Here is a 27,925-nt window from a genome sequence, read left to right as displayed (position 1 = left end):
TTTGGCTGCCGGCGGAGCCTGCCCTACAGCAGCAGCCAGCAGGAGCAAGCTTTGTTCTGCTCCCTGCCCCCGCCAGAGAGAGTGGTAGGCGGGGGGCGGAGAAGAGCGGGCTGGGCCAGGCAGGATTTTTAATGGCATGCTGCTGCCTGCTGGGGTCCTGGCCATTGGCTCCGCTCAGCCGACTGCCGGGGTTCAGCAGTGGGCTGAGCAGGGCAGCGGCAACTGCAGCGTGCCATTAAAAATCAGCTCACGTGCCGACCCCTGCTCTAGTTGAATCTCCATCCCTGCTTATTTACCTTGTATGCCTATTTCTATCATTCAGTCTTCTATGTCATCCCTATTTTAATGTAGGTGAATGTAGCCCTAGGATAACAATTATTGATGTAGCATAAAAACTGAAGATAGACTGTATAAAGAAGAAAACAAAATTAATGCAAGAAAAGATGAAAGAATAACTAGAGAAGATTTAAATGAACTAATTTATAAAAGACAATGAATGAACTAAGGGCAAGTAAATTGAAACAAGAGCATCCCTCCTCTGCAATTTTTATTATATTTAAACTTCTATTCCACTCTCCTAATATTCCTACACATCTGTAAGGTGTTTGATTTGTTACCACACAACATTTTGATTACAAAAATAGAATGAGATAATATAAACATGGCACACATTAAATGGATTAAAAACAGACTGATTGGTCTCAATGTAATTGTAAATGGGCAAGCATCATTGAGTGGTTATGTTTCCAGTGAGGTCCCACAGGGATTGGTTCCTGACCCTACACTATTTAACATTTTTGTCAATGACATGGAAAAAAAGAATCCTCACTGATTACATTTGCAGATTACAAAAAAATTGAGGAAGTGGAAAATAATGAAGAGTGATTCAGAGAAATCTGGATTGCTTGATGAACTTGAAAACAATTTGCATTTTAATATAGCTAAATGCAAATGTATATATCTAAGAACAAAGAACACAGGCCACACTCACAGGATGGGGACTCTATCCTGGGAAGCAGTGACTCTGAAAACAATTTGGGGGTCATGGTCAATAATTAGCAGAACATGAGCTCCCAGGGTGACACTGTGGCCAAAAGAGCTAATGCTGACATAAGGATGTAATAATGGCCATTCTGGGTCAGACCAACGGGCCATCTAGCCCAGTATCCTGTTTTCCAACAGTGGCCAAAGCCAGATGCTTCAGAAGGAATGAACAAAACAGGGTAATTACTGAGTGATCCATCCCCTGTTGTGCAGTCCCAGCATCTGGCAGTGAGAGGCTTAGGACACCCAGAGCATACGTTTGCATCCCTGACCATCTTGGCTAATAGCCATTGATGGACCTATCCTCCATACACTAATCTAATTCGTTTTTAACCCAGTTATGCTTTTGGCCTTCACAACATCCCCTGCCAGTGAGTTCCACAGGGTGACTATATGTTGTGTGAAGTACTTCCTTCTGTTTGTTATAAACCTGATGCCTGTTAATTTCATTGGGTGACCCCTGTTTCTTGTAATATGTGAAGGAGTAAATAATGCTTCCTTATTCACTTTCTCCACACCATTCTCAAGTAGGAGAAGAGAGGTTATTTCACCTCCATATTTGGCATTGGTGCGACTGCTGCTGGAATACTACATCTAGTTCTGGTGTAGAATGTTGATAAATTGGAGAGGGTTCAGAGAAGAGCCATGAGAAAAATTAAAGGCTTAGAAAACATGCCTTATAGTGATAGTGATAGATGCAAAAATCTCAATCTATTGAACTTAACAAAGAGAAGGTTAAAGGGTAACTTGATTATAGTCAGTAAATATCTACATGGGAAATAAATATTTAATAGTTGGTTCTTCAACCTAGTAGAGAAAGATATAACAATCCAATGCTTGGAAGCTGAAGCTAGACAAATTCAGACTGGAAATAAGGTATAGATTAGTAACAGTCAGAGTAACTCACCAATGGAACAATTTACCAAGAGTCAAGCTGGATTCTCTATCACTGACAATTTTTAAAATCAAGATTGGATGTTTTTCTAAAAGAATTGCTCTAGGAATTATTTTGGGAAAATTCTAGGCCTGTGTTATGTAGGAGGGCAGACCAGATGATCACATGTCCCTTTTGACTTTGGAATCTATTAATCTGCCATATAATAATGTTAATCTGTTATATAACCAATATATTTAGAGATACAATAGACCTGATTTTAGTCTCACTTCCGCTTTATAGCTTCATAATTCTATTGGGCTAGATCCTCAAGTAGTGTAAGTTGGCAGAGCTCCATGGAATCAATAGTGCTGTGCCAATGTACATCAAGTGAGGATCTGGTCCATTGACATCATTGGCTTTATTTCTGGTTTATTATAGTGTGAGATGCGAATCAAACCCTCAATCATAAAAATGCAATTTTCAAATCTAAACAGTCTAACCACACATATTATACAGTGAAATAAGCTAGGCAAGTATAGAATGTTTTGAGAAGTCAACAAAATTTTCTGTGCATTTAGTAATTCACTGTTTATTAAACAATAAATCAAGATCCAACAAAAAGATAATTTTTTACTGAGTATTGTTTAGTGAACTGAGAGCCTGTCAAAAGTGTTGTTGGGAAGAACAACTAATTGATACAAATGTGAGTGCAAAGTCTCTCAACTTTAAAGCATGTCATTCAAAGTATACAATTTATGTGCACGATACAAATTTCATACATTTTCCTCAGTGACATTAAAAAGCGTAGTTTATTATAAACTGAAGTAAAAATTAAAATTAAAAAAGGTCACAGTTTTGTCATTGGTATGTGAAGGTTATTCCAAGGGCCCATCCAGAGCTCCTCTTCATCTGAGTGTGTGAGATCGCTGTGTGATTCCAAGGGCTCTCTGACATCCTCATTATCAACAACAGACTTTTGCTCTTCTGTGCTTTTCATTTTGTTGCCCCCAGACTTTGTTGCTATGTTGTCAGCCCCTCTAGCAGTTGAGGCAAATGAGACACTAGACGGTCTTGTGTTCAGTTTGTCACTAGAAGATGGCCCCTTTGACAATGTGTTCAATGGGACATTCTCCTCATGCGTCACTGCTAACTTGTCCAATTTCTTGAAGTGTTTCCCCAGTCTAACAGGGGATGTGACTTTTAAATTATTGGATAGACAAATGCGACGGGTTCTGACAACTGACCCATTCTGCGCAATATAGATGTTGCCATTTACATTGTTTTGAATATTGGGGTTATTAAGACGATTCCTCTGGCATTCTGGAGCACTGTCTTCTCCAGTTGAGCTGGTCTCATATTCTGGATCAACTACTAACTTGATCCTTTTCTTTCTGGCCCACTGTTTGACAACAAGAGAGAGTTTATTAAATCACAGCATAATTTATGACATTTTTTTCAGCTTCTATATTCTACCTAGTGTTTCAGACAAATACCTAACATATTTTATTAAGTTATTTTATAACTTTTCATTTTAATTTGTATATTGATCATTTCCATTTAACTGTGCCTATTACTGCCAAAAGCTTCAACATTAAACAATTTCCCCTACTCAATGGATGTAAAAGTATTGAGAAATCTGCATACCCGCTGTTCAACAAAATTTCAGCTAGATACCAGGTAAAGATAGAAAAATCTGACCTATTTCTGAGAAAGCTCTCCAGGATTAGAAAAACATTATGATGTTTTTGCTAAATCCACATCCACCATTAGACAGTCTGTGTGTCCATGAAAATAAAGTGATTCTTTGGAGACTTCATGGCTTGATCACACCACACCTTACGCAGGAGGTGGGGGTAGCAAAAGGGGGAAGGCGTTATCTGGCTTGCTAGGAAAAGAGGTCAGTCTGGGGACACCGATTCATCCCTCAAGGTGACCTGACTGGAAGGGAGGAGAGAGGATATAGGAATAAGCTGGACTGGAAAAGCCCAGACCAAGCGAGCAGCACACCCCCTTGGAAGTGGCGAAATACCAGGTTTGGTCAGGATCAACTGTGGGCACTGTGCTAGCTGCTCCTTTCTTTGGAGGACTGGGAAGGAATTATTCCCTCACTGTGAGATTGGCCAAGGCAAAGTGTTTTTTTTTGTTTTTGCCATCCTCACAATGGGTTTGGGGGGGCATAGTTGGGGTGAGCATGAAACGGAAGCTAGGCTCTGATGTTGCAACTTATTATGTAAGTGTGGGGGGGATACCCCATAGGAAAGGGATAAAAGGGATACAGTGGTCAGATAAATAGATTGGTAAAGGATTTAAAGGAAGTGTTTGTTAACGGAATGGAAATGAGGAGGGATTCAGGGCTCCCATGACTGGCACAGCAGGGAGCCCCCTTTATAGCCCACCTTAATCCTCATTCGATTGGGGGGGTGGGTAGATATTAAGGTCTCAGCAGTGGGTTGGCTGGGGACCAGAATGGAAAAGGGGGAGGGTTGATAGATATTGTAACGATCATGGATTTACCTGCATTGTACACTTTTACCTGCAGGGTACTCTCAGACAAATAATAATACAGTTAAACCTACTTAAACCAAATCCAGTGTCTCCTGTCCTTCTTCTGATATGGCTGGACAATGGAGATTTTCCCTTCCAGAAACATGCTTAAGAAATGTGTTGTGTAAATCATGTTATAGGTAAACCAAAATCAATTTCTCAGTTGGTCATACATAGGAATATAAAATACAACATGATCACTATCATTTTACAATAGAAATTGGAATTTATTCATGTAAAACTCTGCAGAAATGGTTGTTCTTGGTAACTGCTAGTGCTAAGTGGTAAATACTTGGAAAATCACTGGAAGTTTTCTTCGAGAACATAAATATTCTAAATACTTACTACACTGTAATGTCAGTTCAGGGATAGCTTTTGACATTTCTACAATGACAGTGGCATTTCAGGAACAAAATTGTCTTAATTTCTCAGGCAAAGGTAAAGTGTTGATAGTACTGATTAGAAAAAAATGCCACGTTATTGCTTTATGTAGGACCTGATGCACCAGTCCATTACACTGGTACAAAACTGGAATAACTCCACTGAAATCAACAGTATTACATTGTGGTAAAAATGAAGTAACACAGTGGTACATCAGGCCTACAGATTTTATAGATTTTACACTACATGCGATATTTTCCATAGGGATCACAGAAGCTGAATGTCAGAGTTGTGACTTTGTTTTGATTGTGGTTTACATAAAACCTGTTCACATTATTTTAATTTATAGCATGAATCTCATTAGAAAGTTGCTTCCTTAATATAAAATGAACACAACTATTATCACTCTTGAACTAAGAGTGAAAGCTCCACAGAGTTCTACTGTTAGGATACAGTGTACTGGAGCTGACTTCTACAACACACTCGTGCACACACGCACACACACACCAGAGGAAAGGAGAATTTTAAAAAACAGCAAATCATGCAGTGTATAAATAAATGGTACTGAACATGCTTTTGAAAAACTAAAGCTTGCACAAATTACTTACAGGACTCTAGTCTACCTTTTTATCCTTACACATACGTATCATTTTTTTCATACTGGTATGTATCTTTTGGTCAATGGGAAAATTGACTAGTTTCAGGAAAAGATCTACAATATATGTGCAGCTACAACTTGGGGACCAAGAACTGAGTAAGAGGAAAGGAATAACTGAATCTATATGCCTTGCACATTACAAATATAGGGACACGCGCTTCCTCCTTTTATAGTCAATGGCAACAGTGTCAGTTTTAATGGTAACTGTGCTGCTTACACAGTTGTGAGCAATAGAAATACAGCTTCTATTGGAACATAGTGTAAGGAAATTTGTTTCATAGATATGAGATAATTGTCACAGTACAGTCTGCTGATTCTCTGGGGCATATTTTGTTGCCTACAAGAATACTAGTCTCCATACCTTTTGCTACTGGTTCCACAGAGCCATGGCACACTTGAGTGATGGCACAAAGAAAACATTTTCAAATTCATCTTACAAAAAAGTAAAAAATATGTTGCAAAAAAGGACAGGTGTAAAGACAATGAGCTTGCAACAACTGCAGGGGAGTCATTAAGACTTGAGTCCATGGTTTGTGGGAGTCACATATTCTTAAGAAGATGTTTAATAATGCAGATCCTAGTTTTCCTCACATTTTTTCCCCACTCACAGAGGACTGCACCTCTCTGACATGGGATATCACAGAAGAATGGGAAAAATAGCTGTACAATACTGACTCAATTGAAATTAAGGATAAATTTCCATTGACTTCAATGGAGTCAGGATTTTATCCTATATATACAAAAATGATGCAGAACAGTAGCTCTTTAGCACAAGCATGTCCATATATATCCTCTATTTGAAAGAATGGGCCATTGCCCCCTCAAAAATTCAGTCAACGGCAATCTCCATATTGTCAGAGATAGCAGCTATAGGCAAGACATATGTTTGTCTCACACAGATAGTAAACACAAGTCTGACAATTTCCCACTCATGTGAATGAAGTATTCATTAACACAGATGCCAAGAAAAAGTTTGACAAAAGAGAACTGTTTAACTTAATAGCAAGTTCAAGTATACTAGAGAATCAAACCTTTTCCTCTTTCTACTATAGCACGGGTTCACAACCTTTTTCTTTCTTAGGCCCCCCCAACATGCTATAAAAACTCCATGGCCCGCTTGTGCCATATAAAAGCCAGGGCACATGTAGTGGGTAGCAAGCAGGGCAACTGCCCAGAGCCCCATGCCACAGGGACCCACAAAGCTAAGTTACTCAGGCTTTGGCTTCAGCCCTGGATGGTGGGGCTTGGGGCCCTGGGGCTTCAGTCTCATGCGGTTGGACTTTGGCTTTCTGGCTTGGGCCCCAGCAAGTCTAATGTTGGGCCTGCTTGGCAGCCCCCTGAAACCTGCTCGTGGCCTCCCAGGGGGCCCTGGACCCCTGGCTGAGAATCACTGTACTATAGTAACTGATTTGTCTTTGTGATACTTCCAGCTGCTGTTAGATTTATCAGCCTACTAACTTTGTAGCTCACAATCCAGGTACTGGATCAAAAGAGGTGATTCATCTTTGGTTCTATAAACTAACATTAATTTATGTGGGAACTGATTGTGAGATTTTTTTATATTGAAATTAACCTCCTACATAATCCACTGTTTGAGAAAGAGCTGTGCAGTCTTTAGTACAATAAGATACAAGAAAGTGCCTACAGACTGGGTGTGTATACACATTTTTAACATTCAACGAGTTGGCTGCATGAATTAGAGCTCTGTGGAGCACAGCATCACGCAGCAGTAATTTCATATATGAAAACAAATGCAACTTGAGCTTTAAATTAGAGTCTTTTCTTCACTATCATGCCAACTCTGAATGGAACTGGAATTGTAAAGCTCTAAAACTATCATTTCTGTACTGAACAGCATCAGATACTCCAGGTCATTGAATTTTAGAGAGCAAGTCCAAAAGTACAGACACGAGGTGAACTGGACTTTTCTTGCACTACCTGCAATAAAAAATGTGGATGTAGCCAAGAAAAAAAAGGTGGTCTCTGTAGAAATTGCTCAAGTAGTATTTAACATCACCCATATTGTTACAATGATTAAAGACACTTTGCAGGTAGTAACTGAAACCTATGAGTGCAACTGTCATATAAGTGCATGTTAAAAAATGTCCATTTTATAGGTGACTTTTGGGGAAAATACAACTTTTTTTGTGAATTTCTACATCTTGTTTATGTGATTCAATTTTCAAATGTGCTGTCTGAATTGATACCCTCTAAACCCCAAAGTTTTGCCATGTTGAGACACAGGATGATCTAGATTCTACAGGAATGAGCACAGAGGTTAGGAATTCTAATCCTAACTCTGCCACTGATGCCCAAGACTGCAGAGAGTAAGCCACTTTTCCTCTGACTCAGTTTTCCCATCTGTAAAATGGAGATGATAATATCTACATTCAAGCGATTATTATTAAGATTAGTAAATGTTTGTACAGAATTGAACATGTAGTGAAATGCTATATGAGTGCTAAACGTTGAATATCGCTATGATAATTCCTATTCCTCATTGTGGCAGCTGCCTGAATGCCATAAATAAATTATAAATTATATTACAATATAAATTGCATACTATATGCAGAAGTTTGTGACAAGCTAGCCATTACTGCTAATGTAATATGCAATAATACTTTGCACCATGACTTGCACAGTGCAAAAAGGGTAAATGAAAGGACTACTAATAAAATGCCTTTTTATTACAGGGTTAAAGTTTACACAGGGAAAAAAAGTGCATCCCTTCCTGTTAGTACTTTTTGGATTGAATGTATCAATGTATATTCACTTAGAATTACATTTGAGTATTTTCACTTGAGAAATGATATCTGCATAGCTTTCTGTGTACTAATCTTAACAGGATGGATATCAGTGCAACTGAAGTGTCTAGAGAGGATGATATTTTGTCATTTTGTTTCTAATGTTTTAATCAAATCGGTAGTGTTCATGAAAGACCATGCAGAGGGCACAGCAAACAAGACCATTCCTTACTGCAAAATGTACACCTACTGTTCTCTCTTTTTAAAAGGATGTGGAGTCAGCAGCAGTCTCTGACTCTGATGCAGCAGTATCAGGAGTCTCATCTGACTGAAGTTCACTGTGTTTTGAGGAAATCTTTTTCCTTAGATTCTTTCTTTTCATATTGGAATCAGAACTTTGAAGATGTGAATCTTGGGAAGCATCCGTTTTACTAGAAAAAGCGGCACTCACTGAGCTCTTTGTCCCTCCGCTGCCTTTGGAAGTAACACTATTTTCACTTTCAAGGCTTTTTGATTCACTCCTACTGAGAGTTTCTTCCCTATCCTTAGCATCTATATCAATCTCTTCTGTGCTTTCAGCCATGCTACCTCCAACACTAATACCAGATTTTCTTATCTTGCTCTGTTTACTGGAAGTAGTTTTTTGACTGATGGAAGACGTTTCAGACATAGTCCTATCACTTATATTGTCACCTGCCTCATGAGGGCTTGTATCATCTTGCTCCAAATCTGATTTTTCATCTTCCTCTGATATCTCCTCTATTGTGTCTTCTATTTCGCTGCCAACTGTGGACATTTTGCTCTTGTAGCTGGATCCAGAACTCTTGTTTCTTTCACTGACTGATCCCTTAGAGCTAATTTCACTGTCAGAATTAATCACTTCTGACCTGTGACTGGAATCCCTTGTTCCTCCACTAGATTTACTTCCCTTACTTGACATACTAGTTCTTTCACTAACTCTTCTGCTATTGGAATCACTATACTCAGATCTGCTATAGGAACTCTGATTTGAGGATACCTTTGACTGGAAGTCATCTTCATCACTGTCAGAGAGTTGATTCTGAGAAAGGACGCTTTTTGACTCTTCCTCATCTTCTTCCTCTTCAGAGTGCTCAGATATGTCCTCTTCCGATTCATCCTGTTCATTATCTGATTTGGATACAGAATGATCATCTTCTGAATCATGTAAATCTTCCTCCTTCTCTTCATCAGAATCTACAGTACTTTCATTGGTTTCATCTTGGTCCAGTGTCACTTTCAAATAGTCTTTATCATCTGCCTGAGAGGCAGAGATACTACTCCTTGCTGATGATTCATCATCATCTGAAGCAGCAGATTTTCTTTTTTTCTTCTTATCATAGTCATCAGAAACATCGCTATACTCTGGCTCACTTTCTGCTGTGATATTAATTGAAATTCCTGATTTTGTTTCATCTCTTTCAGATTCACTCACCCCCTGACTTTCAGAGTCTTCCCCTCCTTTTTCACTTGCAGATACTGAACTTTTGCTAGCAGAGCTCTGAGATTTGCAATGCTTTTGAAATTTTTTGGAAACACTAATGTGTTTTAGCACATGACTTAGTTTTCTGGTTGTTGAAGGTTTGTCATCGGCTGATTTCTGGAAATAACTTCCTTTGATAATCATGCTGTCTCCACTGTCCACTGGGCGAGCTGACATCAGCTTTGCATAATTGGAATCTTTGCTACTGCCTTTTACTTTCTGCAGAATCATTGGAAATATCTTTGCTTTCTTCCATGGAGAATGAGCAGACTCAGTTGTTCCTTCTCGTTTGTGGGTTTTTACGGCTATTCGACTCAACTGCATCACTGCTTTTAGTTTTCTTTTCCCCTGGCTGGTCCTATGTTCTCTTCCAGAACCATCTCTTAGATCCATCCCACCACCTAAAACACTACCTTCTATTTGATGCCCTGCTCTCTGGCTTATACCTCTGCCTGTAGGACCTTTGCCTCGACTCATCCCCTGCAATTATGAAAATGGAACTTAATTACAATTTGAAATATTGGTATTGGGAAAACTTGCTTTCCTAAAATAGTTCAGCAGGAAGAGAACGAAAAGTTAATATTATCATGCAACATTTTTCCTGGAAGCAAAACCAGCTTACCTGTTACCATATAGTGTTTTTGCCAAAGTTTCTGGGACTGAAATAAAAATTTTAACTTCTAGAATGGGCAATTAGTTCCCAGTGATTTTACTCAGTTATGGTACAAAAGACTGACTCAAACATTACAGCTTCTTTTCTAATTAATATCATTTTTTCTATCTATTGCCTACTATTTCTGAACATTAAATTTAAACATATAACTTCAAATGAAATTTTTTCTAGCATTCACTGGGCATTTTCATTTATTTTCCTTACACTCCATTACCAAGCATTATGATAAATTATTGTAGTAACTGTTGTGTTCATCTGCAGATAATCAGTTATAGCATGTTATATTCAGTATAACTAGTGCAGATATAAGTAATATAATAAACCATTGTTTAGGAATATAATCATATATGAGGTTATATATTTTTCTTACTGGACAAGAAATCCATGATTTAATGGAAAATAGCTCTAAGTAGATTAAAAGCAGCTTTGTAATTTTTTAAAAAAGGAAAGGAGATGATGACATAAAACCATGATCTTAAAACCCTCTTTCTATTTGGAAAAGCAACTTTCTTCTTGATATATCACCAATCACCACAATTGAAAATCCCAACCAGGTTTTATTGGATCCCTAATGCAATGACTGAAGAGTCCGAAGTTGCTTAGCTAGTGTGTGCACAAAATAATGCACTAATTAATTATGCAAAGAAAACCTGGAAAGGTTAAAAGACACTGTCTTGTTACACAATAGAATCAACGGCGTATATTACACTTACTTCTCCTTCAGCTGTTGATCCATGTGGACTGTAATAATAGCTGCCATCATTTTCCACAACCACTTCACCATACTCATCATACATTCCAGTTGGAGATAACAATCGGCGACGACTCCCATATTGAGGCAATTCATACCTGGAAAAGAGACCTTTGACTTCAGATATTCTGTGTGTTTATGTATGTGTGTGTCTATATTTATCTATAGTCTCTCTCTCTCTCCCCCCCCCCTCCCGAAATGAGTTTCCCTGTTCTTTTGTTATTGTCTACATATGAGAAATTGTTGATATTAAGAATATAATTTAAAACCCACTGAAATCAACAGAAAGACACTCAGATTTCAATAGGTTTTGGATCAGGCCAGAGCTATTAGGTATCCTGGATTAATCAGAAGGCTCCCAAATTTGGGCACCTTCTTCCAGGTACCTGCTTCTGTTGCCTGTTTTTATTAGGAGAGTGACTGCACCGCACCTGAAGCAGGGGGGGGGGGGGGGGGGGGGGGGGGGAAGGGGGGGGGGGGGGTATTGGGGGGGAAGAAGGACAGAGGGAAAGGGGTAGAAGAAGGTTGCAAACTGCTGCAAAAAGGTGGGTGGTGGTCAGCTTTGCAGTGCTGACTCACCCCCTGGGAATGGGAGGGCAAAAGGTTTTGGAAGCTCTTTCTCCATGCAGCAGCACCCACCCTCCTTCCCATCAAGGTGCTAATATCCAGTTGGGTTAGGAGCTGAAGGGGGCATTGCGCTAGTCACTCCTTTTTAGGGGGGCTGGGAAGGAATTTTTCCCTTACCACCAGATTGGCCTAGGTAGCATGGGATTTTTTTCCCAACCTTCCCAACAGCGGGTTCGGGGAGGACCTATTATGGTGAGCAGAAAAGTGGTTAGGCCATATGTCGCAATGGTATGTAAATTATTGCAGGTAGAAGATAAATGTAATCCTCGGGTTTTTCTAGAATCCTGAAGAAAATGAAATTTTCCAAACTGAATGCTGAAATAATAAACAGGCTAAGCCTGAAAACCTGTATTTGCAAAGTTACATAGGAAAACTGAAAACATACCCATGTTCATAACTGTAGTAATCTTGCCCATAGTATTCTTGGCCTGGATCAATTCCAGATTCCATAGACAACTCCTGTAATCCAAAAGAGAAAACTGACTGAATGGAAATACTTAAACACATAGTGATGGTGATAAGGAATGCAGAAAAGAATATTACAAATTGTGTATAAGCAAGAGAAAAAAAAAGACAAGAACTACAGTGAGTGCCTTTTATCACTACCACTTGTCATTTCAGTAATACAGTCTCAGGTGGCCATGTTATTTTTTTCTCATGCCCTAGCTGGGATGCTGGTGAAATTGTAATTCAAAAGGCTTCTGTGGTGCTGAAAAAAACGGTCAGAAACTACAGTTGGCACCTCAGTAATCTAAGGCCAACAGGCACAATAAATGCTTTATTTTAATGATACATCCCTAGAATAGTCACAGTTAGAAAAGGCTCTAGTGTGTAAAAGTTGCACATCCTTCTGAGGGGGGAAAAAAGCTTTTTCAGTTGTACTTTACAATAGCTTTATTCAGCATAACTGACTCATCACAAATATACTGTCACTTTTCTCATGAATTTTCATTTCTTGCCTACATGCCCCATATCTTCCCATAGGACTGTTAAAGAAGCACTCCTAGCCTAGGATGAAGACTATTTTCTTTACAGTATTTGTCAGGCTCTACTTCAGAACACACCTCCTGTTGATATAATCTGCATTATTTGCTAACAATTATTATTGGCAGTACTGGATCAGAAGGAATGATTTTGTTTATATCATACAAAAATACCATTGTACCTTTTAAAAATCTTCACAGTCCTTGGGATGCTACAGAGAAGATTATTGTCTTGCAAGGTAGACAATAAAGTCTTTTTGTAAACAAAGGCATCAAAAGTTGGACTGGAACGAGGAGGGGGAAGGTGGCTGTCTGTTACCTTTGTACTCCCCTGATCATCCGGGAACCTGGGGACAAGTCCACCCCATGTAAATTAGAGCAGCCTCAGAGCTGTTCTATATTCCTTTTTCTTTTCCAGTGGCTCCTGGGAGTTGCTATGATTGCCAGGGATTGTTGGAATTCCATGGCATGCCATCACTCCTCCTTCCCAAACCTAGCACCTACGTCAACTATATTAGCTTTACTTCACCGGTGGTTCCCATATGCTAGAGAAATCCTCAGCGGGCCATACTGGCCAGCTTTAAGGCAGCACTAGTACAGTGAAAAGCACTGTTTATCAGGACCAAGGATCTGACCCAAAAGACCTGCTCCTGCTCCTACTGAAATTAATGGGAGTTGTTCTACTGATTACACTGGAAGCAATATCATGTCCAAGTGATTTTAATTTAAAGCATCAAGGATATAATCCAGATCCTTCACTACACTTTTATTATTTTTGGGAAGGCAGCTGCTCACTTCATCTCTAGGAGTAATAATGACCAACTGACTGGCACCAGAGAAACTAGATAAAAATGTGATAGTAATAAAATTATTCTGTTTATTAATCTGAAAACAATGCTAGTAAACTTTGCAGTTGGTGTTGCTGAAGTCAACAGTAATGACTGAAAGAAGTGGGAGGATAGTTCCAAGGAAAAATATCATGAGGCAGAAAATATCATATTTAATTAAAACTAAATGAATGGGATAAAAAAGTTCATTTTCTTCTTTTACAAAATAAAGATTTTTTCTTCAATAGTGAAGAAAAATCTATCTGGAAAATAGAAATTTAGATCAGAAAATACTGTAAAGGCTGCTTTGAAAGTTATAGAATAGTAAGACAAGGAAAAATAGTACCTCTGGTCTGAGAAGAGAGGGTCTCAGCAATTGCTGTTGCTGACAAAGATAATTAGAAATAGAAAGGTTAATCAGACAGTGCTAGTTAGTAGAGAGGTAATTTATGTTGAAACTGAAAGGTTTGAAGAAGAGCCTCCAAACACTGTTCTATCTGTATTTTTAATTTCAGAATGGCCAAAATACTTCAATACTCATTGAATACTTTTTTTAGTTACACTGTATATAGGGCACCATGTAAGTACATACTGCAGTAAAATCAATTTACAGTCTGTTATTTCTTTTGTCTAATGTACAATCTAATTCCCAGTCATATGATAATTATTTTCTGAATTATTTGCTAATATTAAACATATTTCCAAAGGCCAGATAATTCACTGTGCAAGTTAAAAAACTTCAGAGTAGGTGGAAGGCAAATCTGTGGGCATCTTGAGATTCCTGCAGTGGCATCTGGCCTTTGTACAGGGGTTTATACATTACTCCTCGGTACTCCTCTCCCCACTGGCTTCCACAGGCTTTCTCGTGGTTACACAGGAAATCTATGATAGAACTAATAAGAAAGCTCAGGTATCTTGATTTCCAGTCCTATGTGTTAATCACAAGATCATTACTACTTCCTCTCTATTTTCCTCTGTGGTTGCCATCTTCTATGTATTTGGGTACATATATGGCCCTTATTGCCACAGTATCTGAGCATCTCAACCATTCATAGATTTAATCATCACAATAGCCCTCTGAAGTAGAGAAGTGTCATTCCCATTTTTCAATTAGGGAATTTAGGTATAAAGTAGATTAAAAAAATGTGCCTGAATTCACACTAAGTCGGTGGCTGACCTCGGGTTTGAACCTAGATCCCCTTAGTTCCACTCTAGTACCTATTCACTGCACCATCTGAGGAATACAAATAGTTTTATGTAATTGGTGGAACTATATAATTGCTAAAAACTATATTCTCTGTTCTGCTGTATGGTGTAGAGGATAACAAAAACATGTCAATATCAGAGGGAGAGCAATTGGAAGCTGCATAGAGGGCAACGGCAGCTACATATGATTATCCTGTGCTACCTCACAGCTAAACACAGCCCATTCGTGGCAATTACACTATTGAACTACTATGTGGCTCAAATTATTTGAACTAAGATCCTTCTTTATCAGTATTTACGGATTTCCCACCCATCTCCCCACCAATAGTTGCTGGACTTTTGAAAACGCCAGTATTCAGGTTTTGCTGATTTTCATGTTTTTGGGATCCAGGAATTTTTTGCAGGGGAAGCAAATGGGGCCACACTCAAGGGTCAGAAGTGGGGTGTGTCTGGTTGGGGGGGGTGGAGGGGACAGTACTCACAGGTTGTAGCCTTTCGCTTCCCTCCTGACTCCAGCCCTTCAGCGTGGCCCCGTTTACTTCCACAGAGCAGTGTGGGAGCAAGACCACAGAGAGTTCAGTCCTGGCACCCGAGATCCTCTTGACTGCTGCAGCCCTGGCTGCTGAGAATACGGAGTGCCCCTCTTGCCTGCACACTGCCCCTTATTTTCAGTTTTACTGATTTTTCCCTTTTATTTTTTTTAAATAAACCCAGGAAATAAATGAAATAAATAACTGAAAATCAGAGGCCTTATTTATAACTTACTTTGAGTGTTGTAATTTACAACACACATCACATATTGCATTGTAATTTAGGGGCAGATGCTGCCATCCTTCCTCAAGAAGAGTAGTATCTTACTACGTAAGTAGTCCCACTGAATTCAATGGGGTTATTTGTATAGTAAGGTACTACTCAGGAGTTTATTTGCCAAAATAAAGCCATTATGGAAAAAGCAGGAAGTCCTGCTACTTGCTGTATTCACCCCATCGGAGGAGACACATGAATGCAGTCCCGCAGAAGGAGCAAATCACAGCAAGGTAGCGATTTTGCAGATGCCAAAAGGGGTACAGAGCAGATGGAGCTGGATACACTGCTCTTGCAGGCCCCAACATTAATGGGTTTGCCCCAGCTTTCCCCATCAATCTTCAGCCTTTTAAGAAAATTAATTTATATTAAGGCAATTTTTTAATTTATTGTTAAGATTTCAATCAAACTAACATTTGAAAAGAAAATTCTCTGTGTTTTAAACAGCAGAAGAAAAAGTGCTGGAAATAGGAAGATATACATTCTCTGTTATCACACTGTTTTAATAATATAGTTGGGGAATAGCCTTACCTCTTGCTGTGCATATCCTCGCCTAAATTCAGAAAAAGAAAAACATATCATTAGTACACATCTCTAAGAGTATGTAAAGATGTAGTTCATATTCATTATTTTCATGGAAGTGAGGTGGAAAAAATGTCCTTGAAAATGTTCCTAACATGGTAAGAAATATTTATCTAAGAATACAAAATCACTGTGTCTTTAGAGACAAAATAAATGCCTGGACTTGCACAACTATATATCTGAGGAAGAGTATTGCATGTGTGTGTTGTTTAGAGCTGCATACCGAGTCCCAGTAAGTGAGAGAGTCAGTGCACTGGTAGAATAGGATATGGATCGGGAGAGGCAACACACACACTGTGCATGGTGCCACAGTTCATATCCCTTGCCCGCCCATTTCCTTTCTTTGCACAGTGAGGGTGGAGTCGTGCCATAGAGATCTTCCTTGTGGCACAGAGCAAGTGCAGAATTCTCTGTTTTGCTCCCTCTTGCAGCTGATAGACACTTAGCTTTTATTTTGCTTTTGGGCTTTCTGCACCCTTGCAGGGCTTGCTAGAATTTGGCCCTGAGCTTCTATTGCTAATTTCCGCTAATAACATTATTATTAAAATGATACATATCCTAACATTTCCTCAATGTATTTACATGGGCATTACATTCTTTCAGCTATCTATGGTTATTTTCCCACAGGCTTTGTGCTTTTGATCTGATTGGAATATTTTCTGTTTTTAATTCATATTCAGTAAACCACTCATATACTGGAAAAATGCTCTTATGTCTGTCAATTCTTATACTTCCACATTTCATTCCAGGAACCTTAAATGGTTTAGGCAAAAATATTGAACAGCATTTACATCTCAGTGTTTCTATAAAAGGAAAGTTTAAGTTATTTTGAGATAGAGAGGGTAAATGCTCAAAATTGTGTGGCGCTTAAACTAGTACATAGACAGCAGCGTAGGAAAATCATTTAATTACACTTGAGAGAAAACTAAAGAACAGAATGAACACTCTCAATTTTTAATATCACTAAAGCTTTTCTATTAATATTCAGCACATGTTATTGATTATCAGGGTAAATTATTGCAGTTGTCCCTATGATAAGAAAGTAATGAAATGAAGATTTATCACCAAAATATGACCTTTAACCTTCCAACGCCTACTTGAGCAACACTGTATTTGGTTTCCTTGTAGCCTACAACAATCTCTAGAAATTGAAGGTCTTGAGTTTCAAGGAGGATAAGCAAAAGCAAGCCTATTAAATTTAATTGCTCTTGTATGGTCAACACACTGTAGATTAAAAGTGCAAGTAATAAAAGTAAGTTAATACTTATTTACTTTTTGAATTCAATTTGCTGAGAATACACCGATATTGCATAATCAAGCCTTTTGAGACGTGCTTATAATGTTTCTCTACTATTAATGGTTGGACACTTTCAAAAAAGAGGCAAAACTTTCTACACTAGCTTTCATTTCTTTTGGTATTTCACTCTACACCATAAGCTTCCATTATAAAAGGAAAGTCCAAGGTGAAACTACATATTTCATTCCCATTAAATAATTTTAAAAATCTCCCCCAAAGGATCTGTAATAATGTCTGGATAAAAAGTACCATCTGGTTTACATGGCTTTCAATCTAACAGATGCCCTCAATTTAGTAAAAAAAGAAAAACAAGGGAAACAGTATGAATGATGATGTATGCTAATGCCAAAACATACACAACAGTTATTTTATATAACTAGTGCTTATAATTAAGGATTACTGTGAAAATGAAGTTATTTGCACAAATGGCACACCTTCCACTGCTCTACATTATGAATGTAATTTGAAGGAATCTCCCAGCAGTTATCTATCCGCTTTAATCCTTCTGAGTGTTTTATTTTGTTTAAGATATTTTATATTTATTCTTGTATTAAAAGCAAAAGAAAGATCAAAAGCAAAACACAGTAAATACAAATTAGAATTAGGAATTGTTTTATCTGCTTTTTGTCTTTTGAGATAAAAGGTTTCACTCAGTTCAAAGCTAGCAAGACAAAAATTTTCTAAACATATAATAGCCATTTTTTTCTCCAAATGGCTGGGGCAAGACAATATCTCTTACCAATTGCATACTGTTGATCGTTATTTAACTACCTTGGAACCTGAATTTAAAACAAACAAACAAACGATGATTGTGTTTTAAGATTTTCTTTTATGTAAGAAAAAATGACATTTAGAATGGTGAAAGTTAAGGGAATGATGAAGCCAGAAACCAGCTTTAAGTATTGGATGAACTGTGGACCCTCTTTTATCTGGTGGTGAAGGAAGTGCTAGTCACTTATGTAATCAATTCACTTGTTCAATTGATCCTAAAGACAGTCAAGCTTGTACAAAAAATAGCAAATACAGGCCACATGTCCAGTCTACAGTCGATCCTAAGGAACCAGTTCAGAGAGATGACAATTAAGTTACTGGGACTAACAATAACAGCCTTGATTTTCAATGTCTTTGGAATTTAATTTGGAGACTTTTCAGTAATTTATTATTGTGCGTATTACAGTAGCATACAGAGGCCTCAACTGAGACTGGGCCTCCATTGTGCTAAGTGCTGTAAAATACACAGTAAGATACAGTCCTTGCCCCCAAAGACTTTATAAACTTATAAGAAAACACAGGCAAAAGGATGTGTAACTGTAACAAAAGGTCATTTTTCAAGAAAAACACACTGGAGTATATTGCCAGCTAGTAGCAAAAACCTCAGCTGGCCAACCAAGGTTGCCCATAGGTACTAACTCTAATGAAAATGAAAACAAATTTAAAAAACCGAAACGTTAAAACTTTTATTGGTATTAAGGAGGGTTCTCCAAAATGACGAAGAAAGTGCAACATGTGGATGAAGAACTAGTTCATGTGGTATCATTTTTCCTACATATTCTTTTGAGCCTGACCAGATTAAACTAAAAAAAGGAGGCTATTGTATGCTAGGTGACTGTTCAGATTAAGGAAAGTCACACAAAATTATAGTTGAATAAACTTTGAAGAAATTCACTATTAGCCAGATTTTCAAAAATGCTGAGCAGCTGCAGCTCCCATTGACTTCAGTGGAATGTATGGATAACTTCTGCAAATCAGGCCATATTTATCTATATAATATACTTCTCATAAGTGAATTATAGCCCTGATCCTGAACAGACTTACCTATGTGCTTAACCTTGTGCATTGGGACTAGTTCCATAGAATTCACATGTACTGTTCAGTGTATAAAGTTAAGCACTTAAGTCTTTGCTGAATCAGGGCTTATAAAATCTATTCAGTACACTACTGCAGTATGGCATATCCATCTCACCAAATGCAAAGCATTGTAATGTTGTACCGGCAGGCTACTAATCCAGTTTTCAGGCAGTCCTGCTCTTGTTTGGTTTGTCCTGTCCTGTACGATGTAAAGCCAGATGTGGTTTCATCCAGTATCATGCGTGGTAGATGCCATTCTGAAGAGCGCACTGCTCCACCCCTGCTGGTGTGACCTTGCAGAGACTGTCAGGGCAGGGTCACAAAGGTAGGGGTGGTCCCCTGCCATTCCTAGTAGTACTGAAATGTCTGGTATTCTGGAGATATGTCAGTGGTCACCCTAGTGTTGTGGATTATTCCAGCGACATATCCTAAATTACTGGTATACATCTAGTTTAGAGTTAAACCTTACAGACTTCTTTGCTTATTGTCTGATGGGCTGGTGCTGCAGTTGTACTACTCACTGAGAATTTAGCACCGTAGGCAATTACTATAAACACTTGAATCCTATAAAATATTAAACCTATGTTACAGCAAAAAATTGATTATCATGTTGCCTACATATTTGGCTATTATCGCTATTCATTACATGAATTGGACCTAAAATCTCGCCCACTATGCAAGGAGACTGTATTAGGCATAGAGTATTTCGAATATATCAGCGGAATTTATGTGATGAAGTTCACAGCATTTGGCTCTAGGACAAAAAAGAGAAACTACCTTCAGCAATTTCTGATTGAAACATCCATACTTGTCCCAACTGTACTGAAAAGAAAAGAAAACCACGTAGTGTGGAAAAACTGGCTATTTCTAGGTAGTTAGCTAAGTACCCTTATAATTACTTTTCTGCTTAGAACAGATAACATTTTCTCATGGACAGGTTTTAAGTTTTTATTGTAGCTTCCTTTAAGTACCGGCTCCTCACCCCACTGCATTTAATTCTATAAAAACTGTCAGGTCTAACATGATTATCTAGGATTTTGGCAAAAGAGGAAAAATAAAACTGAGCACTGAGCTAAACTTACATTCATTTTTTATGCCAAACCTCCTTTTACTTACTATTTGTTTCAAAGGACAAGCTAATTTAATATAACTGGAATATTTAAGTGTGGGTTTAATTAAATTAATGCTAACCATACTATATACATCTTTCACAGATACTTATGAAACCGTTTCTTCATGACACTGATCAGAATGATTATTACATACAAAGATATGCAAAATGTTATTGGTGGAAATAACCTCCAATATTTAGCAAGTTAGCATGAAATATGATTAAAGAGATACCTAATTAATATGAACAAGCAAAATTAACAAGCTCTTTTTACATTAAATGGTTTACAAAAGTGAAGACTCACAAAATGAAGTTTCAGAATAAAGAAAGCAATGGGAGGCATATAATGTAGATAACAAAAAGGGGAACAATAAGGTTGACTGACAAATAAATAGAAAAAAACATTATCAAACCCACAAGGACAACAGTGAGATGAAAGCACGTCACCAGAGCAGAATGCTATACAATCTCCTATAGAATGACATGATACATTATTGTAACAACTTTGTCTTGTTATTGCTGAGGTCGTTTTCTAGCATCATTTGCATTTCTGTGACATTCAACATTTTACAGTAAAAGTAAGAGTTCTCCCATGATGTACACTTTATGGGTAAAGCAAGATATGCCTTCAGTATTTTAGGATAATTGCCTTGCTTATTGACATAACCTACAACACTAGAGTACCCTTGTGACAAAACAATGCAGAGTGTTTAGAATAAAGCAATGTCAACATATGCCTGCTACATATAGTTCATTGGTTTTAAAGGGACATTTTCCCCCATGCATCTTTTGCATGCAGACAAAGAAAATAAATCAGCATAATAAAACAGTAAAATGCAGAGTGGACAGAACTACCTTTAAAAATATTATACATTACAAAGTTATGAGTGATCAGACAAAGAAAATGGACTGTAGGTTTAGCATCAGGAACAAACAAATAGCAATATATAGCAAAGAGGAAAAAAGTCTGAATTCTTTCATCAATGTTGAAGTACTTTAACTATGGAACATATGAGGCAGATAACATGTACTGTGATAGCCATGTCATACAAAATATAACAAGAAAAAATTCAAAAAATTCAACTGTAATTTTATAATGCAGTGGACTGGGATGGAAATCGCTTTTCAAGTTCCTCAACTATACAGCTCAAGTTGCCATTCTGCTGGCTGTGCTCAGCAACAGTTTCTGTAGTTGGCAGTTCGGATGCTGAAATTGGTTTAAGCTTGGATATGTGCTTGGGTAGCATGTGGTTTTTGTCTATTTGACTGTACATGTTGGCCACAGATTTTTCAATATCTGCTAAGTTGTGAATATTTTTGAGAATTCCTTTCAACTCCCTGTGAGGTGGTGGCTCAGGTGCTGTGGCCTGTGATGATACTGGTAGCTGTTTGGCAGGGGACTTAGTATGCTTTACAGGGGAAAGGTGCTGGGTACTTAGAGTAGATGAGGAAGAGAGGGCTAGAGAAATGGTAGGAAGAGATGGAGGTTGTGGTGGCAATGGAGGAGGAGTTGGAGGAGGAAGTGGCAGCAGGGGTGGTGGAGGAGGGGGAGTTTTGGGTGGATCTGGAATGCTTTCTGTTACTTCCACTTTGGTTTGAGCAGCCAGAAAACTTTGGCAAACTGGTTTCTTTATCCTAAAAGAAGGAGTTGGCGGTTTGTGAGTTGGTGGAGGAGAAAGTTCTTCAGGACAGTCATGATGAGTGATGATTACTGAAGGAACTGCAAGTGATTGAAATTCAACTACTTCAGTAGAAGGTGTCAAAGAGGAGAAAGGAGGAGAGCGATGGCATGGAGAAGCAAGCAGACATTCAGGAGACAACTCTAGCATGTTTTCTCCTTCGTGGTAGTTGCTGTGTGTTGGTGAATGTGAACATTTCATATCATAGGATTTCACTTGTTTCATTTCCTGTAAAGCCTGTTGCTCAAACTGTCTGGCCTTCTCTTTTACAGTTAATTTGGTGCCAATAATTTTTTTAAATATTGGACTGCTAATATCAACCCTGCTGTGCTGATTGTCAGTTCTTTCACTCTCTGCTTTGAGTCTTTCCTGTTGCCACTGAACTGGATCCATGATAGTTGGCCTACTTAGAGCATCAGACACATGTCTCCTAGTAATACGAATTGGTAATGTCCATGCACGGTGAATGCCTCCCAAAGGGCACCCCAAAAGGGCATCTTTCAAGGCTAATCTTCTAGGTGAAAGACTGTCTAAAATATCTTTCCTCTTCCGTAGCAATGAAGAGCTGGGAGAACCTTGAACAACACCTTCCATATACAAAGGATTCTGAGTTGTTAGTGGGTTCTCATCAGATAAAAATGTAATGTTACTTGCAGATTTGGGGAGATTATTGTTCAACGATCCATTGAAATTAGACTGCTTGTGAGCCTCAATAGCACGTGAAGCAAAGCTGCTTATTACTCTTTGACGGTCTCCTTCTTCTAAGACTGATTTTTTTCCCCTGCTTTGTTGGAAATGGTAGAGAAGAAAAAGACTTGAAAGAAAAGAAGATAACCACATGTAAGGAAACATGTATGTACATAGATTTTCATGAGAAAAAAAATGAATTTATGATGTAAATTAATGCCATAGCATTACTTCTAACATATTGTTATCCAAAATAAGTATTTACAAAAGTCTACTGAGGCAAGACATTTACTTTTACATCTTCTCTAGATGAAAAGGATATGAAGAAAAGAGGAAGAAAACAAGCTTTGACCTATATAAATGAGTTCTAACCTTAACCACATGGCCTTTCTATCCTTGTAAACAATTACACTTTCCTTTTCAATTATTATTTCCCCTTATACAGTAATCTAAACAAACACTTGAACACATTTTTCCATATATCTTGTTAGTAACAGTTATGCTACACAACATTTATGCAACCTAAAATGGAAATATAATGTAGCTTGGACGACTTCTAATATTCCAAACTCTTAAAAATTTGTCAGAAACTGTTTCAAGTATCCTTCACCTGGCCTCTTCCAAATTACAGCTGCCTGAGGCCTGGAATTTACAATTTTTTCCTGGGCTAGTGACAAGTTTAAGTCAACTTTGGATTTGGTTAGAAATGAAGCTTAAGTCCTGTAAAGAGAGGATTTCCCTTTTTTCACCAATAAGACCCAGCACTGGCTTTTAGACCTGGAAATTATGACATATTGAATTTTAAAATTGTAACTTTAGTAGAGCTCTTATGTTTCCCTGTATGTCTGGTATATATGAATCAATTGTAACTAATGGATGTACCTTTACAGGTGGAGTGATACAAAAAATAGTCCTAATCGTTAAAAAAAAAATATTTCTAAAATAGTTTTTCAATAACACAAATGACATGTTCAGAATATGCATGTATAGTGGGATATGATAGCTAAATTATTCTGAAACCTACCATCTTATAGTCCTATATGTATATCAATTACAGCTATAGTACAGCTAGAGTAGTAATGACAACTACATGATAAAATAAAGTTGCCTATGAGTTCCTTTCTATTCCCCATTTTCAGTAACTCATAAATGTCTAATATTTTCAGCTTTCCAGTTGAAATTTTCCAGGCTTGGTTGCCACCCAAAGTTGATTTTTTTTTTTAAGTTTAAAAACACCCGTTTTTCTCAATCAAAAAGAATAGTTTAAAAAAAAAACCCACAACTTCTAGAATGTGATTGTAGAGTCTACCCCAGCTTGAAGCACACTAGCTATTTGTCTAGACAAGCCCCAGTATTGTACGTTTAGTGAAAATGACAGGACACAGTTCTAGGAGTGCTTAGTTAATAGTTCTATATTCTGGAATATCTTTCCCCCCCCCCCAAACTCAAAGAAATTTCATGAACATTAGGCTAAGGGAAATTTACTGTGGCATGGTTAAGCATTCCAAGGTGAGAAATCACTCAAGAACAAGGGAAAAGACATTTAAACAGTACTGAATGAGAGTAAAATAAGAAGCCACACAGATGCCCCTTTAAATATGTGGGCATAAAAGCTCAAAAATATATACATTTAGGAAATAAGGAAAGGTTATAATACAATTATTTTGTTTCTTGATTTGTCTGGAAGCTGATATACACAGAAAATCTATACTCTCTAAATCTGTCTGGATACATGTTGACTGAGCAGGAGTGGCAGATAGGAATCATTTCATGGGGTATAAGGACTACTCCCTTCACACACATGTGGGAGCACACTTTTTTCCAAAAGGACCTGGGGCATTAAATGTGCTGACAAGCAGTGGGAGTATGTGGCACCCCTGAAAAGGGCTACAGCAGAGCGGATACTCTCCCCAGTGCACGGAATAACACTGGTAAACAGAATGCATCTCAGAAACTACCAGTTAAACTAGGTCTACACTCCCAATAGTGTCAGTACTTAATGAGTATTTGATCATGGGGATTTGATATGTTATTTTACATCATTAACTTATTTTTAAACAATATTCCTTGACACATATTGGACAAGCTTCCTCAGCCATCTTAATGATCACATGGATTTTCAAATGTAGAGACTGGAAAAATCAATGATTCCTGAAGTTAAATGAAGATCCACTTTGCTTCCAAATACAAAGCACATACAAGCTGATATACCCTTGATATATATGAGAATGGATTATTTGAAAAGCTGCTTGGTTGCTAGACTATTTTTATATGAAAATGCTAGAGTTATTTTATGATGAAACCTTAATATTTGTAGAACAATCTTTTGTCTCTTTGTTCCAACAAGGAACTGCATCAGATTGCTTTGAAGTCATATTTCTGCAAACTGGAGCAGTAATGGCTGCCTAAAAATGAATTATGGGTAAAGGATGAAAAGGTTCTGACTGAATGCGAGCTTGAGAAACCTGCTTACCTATGACAGGTTTCAGAGTAGCAGCTGTGTTAGTCTGTATCCGCAAAAAGAACAAAAAGGAACACTTCTTCCGAAGAAGTGGGCTGTAGTCCACGAAAGCTTATGCTCTAATAAATTTGTTAGTCTCTAAGGTGCCACAAGTACTCCTGTTCTTTCTGCTTACCTATCAATCTGTTTTAGGTATCTGGAGAGCACCACTCACCAAAGAGTGTAGGTGCTGAGACTGGAGGTCCTTAGAAATAATACTATTCAAGTTCAGCAATTACAGTTCTGTATTTAAGTGCTACTTGGTACAAAAGGGTTAAGGAAAATGAAAGGAGATACACAAATCTTTCCACTTAAAAGTAAATGTCTTCCATGTAGTACACCATTGTAAAATAAAGGCTGATAGTCAATGGCAATTAATTACAGTTTTAACATAAACTAAGCATAGAAGAATCAACAACTGTTTCTATTGGCTACAAATATTATGCATGATGAAGTAAGTTTACTTACTGATGCCTATGTATCCAAAGATGGAGAAAGAATGGAAGTCATGAGACATAAGACAGATTGAAAACAAAAAAAAAGTTTAGTTCCACTTAACTTTCCACAAAAACCAAATTAAGAAAATAAGATGTAAGGCAGCACTACAGAAAGAAAATGTTTGACAAAGGACAGTTATGGAAAGGCATGTAAAATAAAGACAAGTTTTTCAATTTTCTTAAACTTCCATTATTTGGTATTTAAGAAAATTGTTGGAGATTCAAGAAATAATTGAGAAGAAAAAATAAAGCGATGCATAAGATTATAATATACTATAGCAATTTAAATGTAGTATTGCAATTCACCTGCAAGTTAAAAATGAGTTTACAATATTCTACTATAATTTTTTTTCCTGAAAATTGATTTTCTGAGATAGATTGTTGCCTTTAGATCAAATATTGGATTCAGTTAAACTTCACGGATTTTTGATAAACTTTTATTTAAATTTTATTGAAAAACATGATCTCTTTAAAATTATTAAGTGCATTGATTTACATTATTTTTCCATATCTCTATCTTCTACTGGAGATTCCTTGATCAATATCTCAGTGTTGTGGAAATATTAATTGTCATTTTTTCAATGGTATATATATATATATATATTTTTTTTTTCCCATAGATGGTGCTTTACAGGGAAAAATCTGTATTTGCTAAATTTATACTTTTAGTTGAAGTGCTGTTACAAATCTGAGTAAGTGTGTCTCTAAATCAGAAGTGCAAGTATTCAGATTTGCATCTGCAAAAAATGGTTACCTACCTTCTGTAACTGTTGTTCTTCGAGATGTGTTGTTCACATCCATTACACATTAGGTGTGCGTGCGTCGTGTGCACGTACGTCGGAAACTTTTTCCCTCAGCGGCTCCCGTCGGGCCGGCAGGGACCCTCCCCCCCGCCAAAGCGGCGCCTCGCTCTAGTGTATATATATCCCTGAGGGCCTGACCGTCCCTCGGTTCCTTCTTGCCGGAGACTCCGAGAGAGGGGAAGGAGGGTGGGGAGTGTAATGGACATGAACAACACATCTCGAAGAACAACAGTTACAGAAGGTAGGTAACTGTTTTTTCTTCTTCGAGTGATTGTTCACGTCCATTACACATTAGGTGACTCACAAGATTACCATTGGAGGAGGGTAGGAGTCAAGGAACAAGTGATTGAAGCACAGCCGTCTACCACCGCGTCCTCTCTGGTCTGGTGATGGATTGTGTAATGGGCTGTGAACGTATGCACTGACGACCAGGTGGCTGCTTTACAGATTTCTTGGAGTGGAACCTGTGCCAAGAAAGACGCCGAGGACGCTTGGGCCCTAGTCAAGTGAGCCCTGATTGCCTGAAGCTGGTACGTTGGCAAGCTCATAGCATGTGCGAATGCAAAGCATAATCCACGCTGACAAGCGTTGAGCTGAGATAGGCTGGCCTTTCATTCTCTCCGCAATGGCAATGAACAGTTGTGTCGACTTGCGGAATGGCCTGGTCTGTTCCAGATAGAAAGCCAAGGCTCTACGGATATCAAGGGTATGCAGGCTGCGGTGGCTTGGGTCCGTATGGGGCTTAGGGATGAACATGGGTAAACAAACGTCCTGCTCCATATGAAATTGCGTGACCACCTTAGGAAGGAACTTGGGGGTGCGGCCTAAGTTGCACCTTATCCTTATAAAAAACTGTATATGGGGGTTCCGAAGTGAGGGCTCTCAACTCCGATACCCTCCTAGCTGTTGTGATGGCCACTAGAAATGCTACCTTCAATGAGAGGTGCATAAGGGAGCAAGAGGCTAGGGGTTCAAAGGACAGTCCCATGAGTTTAGTTAGGACCAGGTTAAGGTTCCATGTGGGGACCGGCGGGCGCGAGTAGGGAAACACCCTCTCCAGCCCCTTGAGGAATCGGACTACTTTGGGGTTGGAGAATACCGAACCCTGCAATTCTCCCGGATGGAACGCCGATATGGCGGCCAGATGCACTTTAATTGAGGTGGGGGCGAGTCCTTGATGCTTGAGGTGCAGCGAGTAGTCCAGTACTGATGGGATGGAGGCCCGGAGAGGCTGTATGAGATTACGCTCGCACCAGAGGGAGAATCTCTTCCATTTGGCAAGGTAGATCGCTCTTGTAGAG

The 27,925-nt window shown here is 38.3% G+C and overlaps 1 protein-coding gene across 1 annotated transcript in view; it reads right to left on the bottom strand.

Moving 5' to 3' along the window:
- Positions 1-2,072: 2,072 nt before the first annotated feature.
- Positions 2,073-27,925, bottom strand: part of PCDH15 (protocadherin related 15) — a 698,694-nt gene continuing 672,841 nt past the window's right edge. Inside the window, exons 32-37 of the mRNA XM_034775466.1 lie at positions 16,152-16,173; positions 13,957-13,995; positions 12,186-12,259; positions 11,136-11,271; positions 8,633-10,229; positions 2,073-3,322 (exon numbers count right to left, since the gene is read on the bottom strand). Coding sequence (XP_034631357.1) covers positions 2,769-3,322; positions 8,633-10,229; positions 11,136-11,271; positions 12,186-12,259; positions 13,957-13,995; positions 16,152-16,173 — 2,422 coding nt within the window. The 3' untranslated portion in view covers positions 2,073-2,768. The remainder of the gene's footprint in view (positions 3,323-8,632; positions 10,230-11,135; positions 11,272-12,185; positions 12,260-13,956; positions 13,996-16,151; positions 16,174-27,925) is intronic.

This window comes from Trachemys scripta, chromosome 7 (genome assembly GCF_013100865.1).
Source record: "Trachemys scripta elegans isolate TJP31775 chromosome 7, CAS_Tse_1.0, whole genome shotgun sequence".
Taxonomy (NCBI): Eukaryota; Metazoa; Chordata; order Testudines; family Emydidae; genus Trachemys; species Trachemys scripta.
Note: the sequence above shows the minus strand (reverse complement) of the source record. Positions and strands in the feature narration are given on the sequence as shown.